Source organism: Antrostomus carolinensis, unplaced genomic scaffold (genome assembly GCF_000700745.2).
Source record: "Antrostomus carolinensis isolate BGI_N321 unplaced genomic scaffold, ASM70074v2 scaffold1049, whole genome shotgun sequence".
Taxonomy (NCBI): Eukaryota; Metazoa; Chordata; class Aves; order Caprimulgiformes; family Caprimulgidae; genus Antrostomus; species Antrostomus carolinensis.
In genome coordinates this window covers 39,657-41,667 of record NW_010339008.1, presented here as the reverse complement: position 1 = coordinate 41,667, position 2,011 = coordinate 39,657, and the positions used below count along the sequence as shown (strand labels likewise).

The following is a 2,011-nucleotide window of genomic DNA, read 5'->3' as shown; positions in this document are numbered from 1 at the left end:
CTTCCTGGCCTGAGCAGTGGGTGCTCTCGGGAGCTTACAGCCATTGCTTGATGCTGATCAGCCTTTTTTTTTCCCCTAGTTGCCGGATCAGTGGGAAAAAGCTGTGATCAGCGTCTCGCGCCCAGGCAAGATTCCCACGGGTAGCCGATGTGGCAATACAGTTCCCGATGATGATAATCAGGTCGTCTCACTGTCACCTGGCTCCAGGTCAGTATAACTGGATGGGCCAAAAGGAGAAAAAACATTTAAAAAATTGAAACAGAGTAACATCATATTTCCAGTTTGTTGTGGCCACTATGAAAATGGATGAAATTTAATTTCCAGTGAGTTATAAAAACATATTTAGCATTGTGTCTGCAGACTCAAGGCTTTTAAGTTTATTCTCATTTTCTGATTTGTTTACTGAGTAAAGAGCAGGGGGAAGTGTTTGCACAACCTGTGAGTGAACATCGGTACAGCTCTACCTTGCCAATAAGCTTTTCCGGTTGTGACTTGCACAGGCCTCCAAACCACCTCTTTCACATCACAGCTTTTGTTCTGCCCGGTCTTGGCTGCTTTCCGCTGTCTCAATTGCTTTATAGGGCCACCTGAAGCACTTTATGGTGCTGGATGTTTGAAGTAAGAATTGTTTCCTATTCCTAATACAGATACGTTGTTCTCCCACGGCCTGTCTGCTTCGAGAAGGGTCTGAATTACACCATCCGCCTGGAGCTGCCCCAGTACTCCTCAGTGGATACGGAGACGGAGAGCCCATACACACTCATTGACTCTGTGAGCAGAAATTATTTTGGGGATGCTCTGGGTTAAAATTACATTTAAAAGGCTGAAAATTTGCATCTCCTCTGGCATGCATCTGCGTAAATCCAAAGTAATATTTGACAACATTGTTGCTTACAGCTGAAGCCAGAGTTTAACTGAACAATGTAAAGCAGCGTAGGTTTCTTCAGTCTCAAAGTATGTGGGTTGTTTTTCTGCTAAAAGGCTTTTGCTGTATTTTACAGGACAGCAGGTAGTTCCACAAACCTGTAGTTTCTTTGGGGAGGCTAATGTGTGCTATGTATGACATGAATGTCAGCATCAACCTTTTTCTTTTGAATGGACAGCATTTGGTAGATTTGGTAAGAATTTGGTAGATACCAGAAGTATTCCACCAAAAACTAGAGAAATACTGTCATTTCCCTTCCAAATTCTATCTGTCTGTTTGCTTTTTTTGGACAATAAAAGGATGATAGGGAGTGGGATAATACTGAATTTTCACAGTTTTGGTGGAGGCCATTTATAAATAGTGACACTTTGTCATTGTAAAATTGCTTTGTAGCTGGTTCTTATGCCATACTGCAAATCGCTGGACATATTCACAGTGGGAGGCTCAGGTGAAGATGTGGTCACAAACAGTGCCTGGGAAACTTTCCAAAGATACAGGTGTCTGGAAAACAGCAGGAGTGTTGTGAAAACCCCCATGACGGATGTCTGCAAGAACATCATATTCAGCATTTCTGCCCTATTACACGAGACTGCGTTATGTACGTAACGATCTACTTGTGGGGCAAACTGTGCCTTGAGGCTGGATTGTGCTTGCAGGCAAAGCAGTTTGCACGGGGAAGGCATGTGAGGCAGGTGGTTCATGTCCTGCGCCATGGTACTCACTCCCACCAATGCTTTTCTCCATTCAGCGTGCCAGTGTGATCCCCAGGGCTCCCTGAGTTCAGTGTGCGACCCCAGCGGAGGACAGTGCCAGTGTCGTCCCAACGTCGTCGGAAGACAGTGCGACAGATGCGCCCCTGGCACCTTTGGATTCGGGCCGAGTGGATGCCGACGTATGTTAAACCCTTGGCTCTAGGCTGCGCTGAGGTCGGGGCCCTGCATGTAGGGCTTGGCATGGAAAAACAGCCCCTTTCCCCCTCTCCTTGCAGCGTGTGAGTGCCACATCCAAGGCTCCTACAACGCCTTCTGCGACGCGGAAACGGGCCAGTGCCACTGCTTCCCCGGGGTGTACGGGCGACAGTGCGAC

At 47.0% G+C, this 2,011-nt stretch overlaps 1 protein-coding gene across 1 annotated transcript in view; it reads left to right on the top strand.

The window, feature by feature from the left end:
• LAMB1 (laminin subunit beta 1) overlaps window positions 1-2,011 on the top strand; it is a 41,186-nt gene that overhangs the window by 16,707 nt on the left and 22,468 nt on the right. The window contains exons 13-17 of the mRNA XM_029086922.1: window positions 80-207; window positions 648-771; window positions 1,319-1,523; window positions 1,674-1,817; window positions 1,914-2,011. The exon at window positions 1,914-2,011 is cut by the window's right edge and continues 125 nt beyond it. Coding sequence (XP_028942755.1) covers window positions 80-207; window positions 648-771; window positions 1,319-1,523; window positions 1,674-1,817; window positions 1,914-2,011 — 699 coding nt within the window. The remainder of the gene's footprint in view (window positions 1-79; window positions 208-647; window positions 772-1,318; window positions 1,524-1,673; window positions 1,818-1,913) is intronic.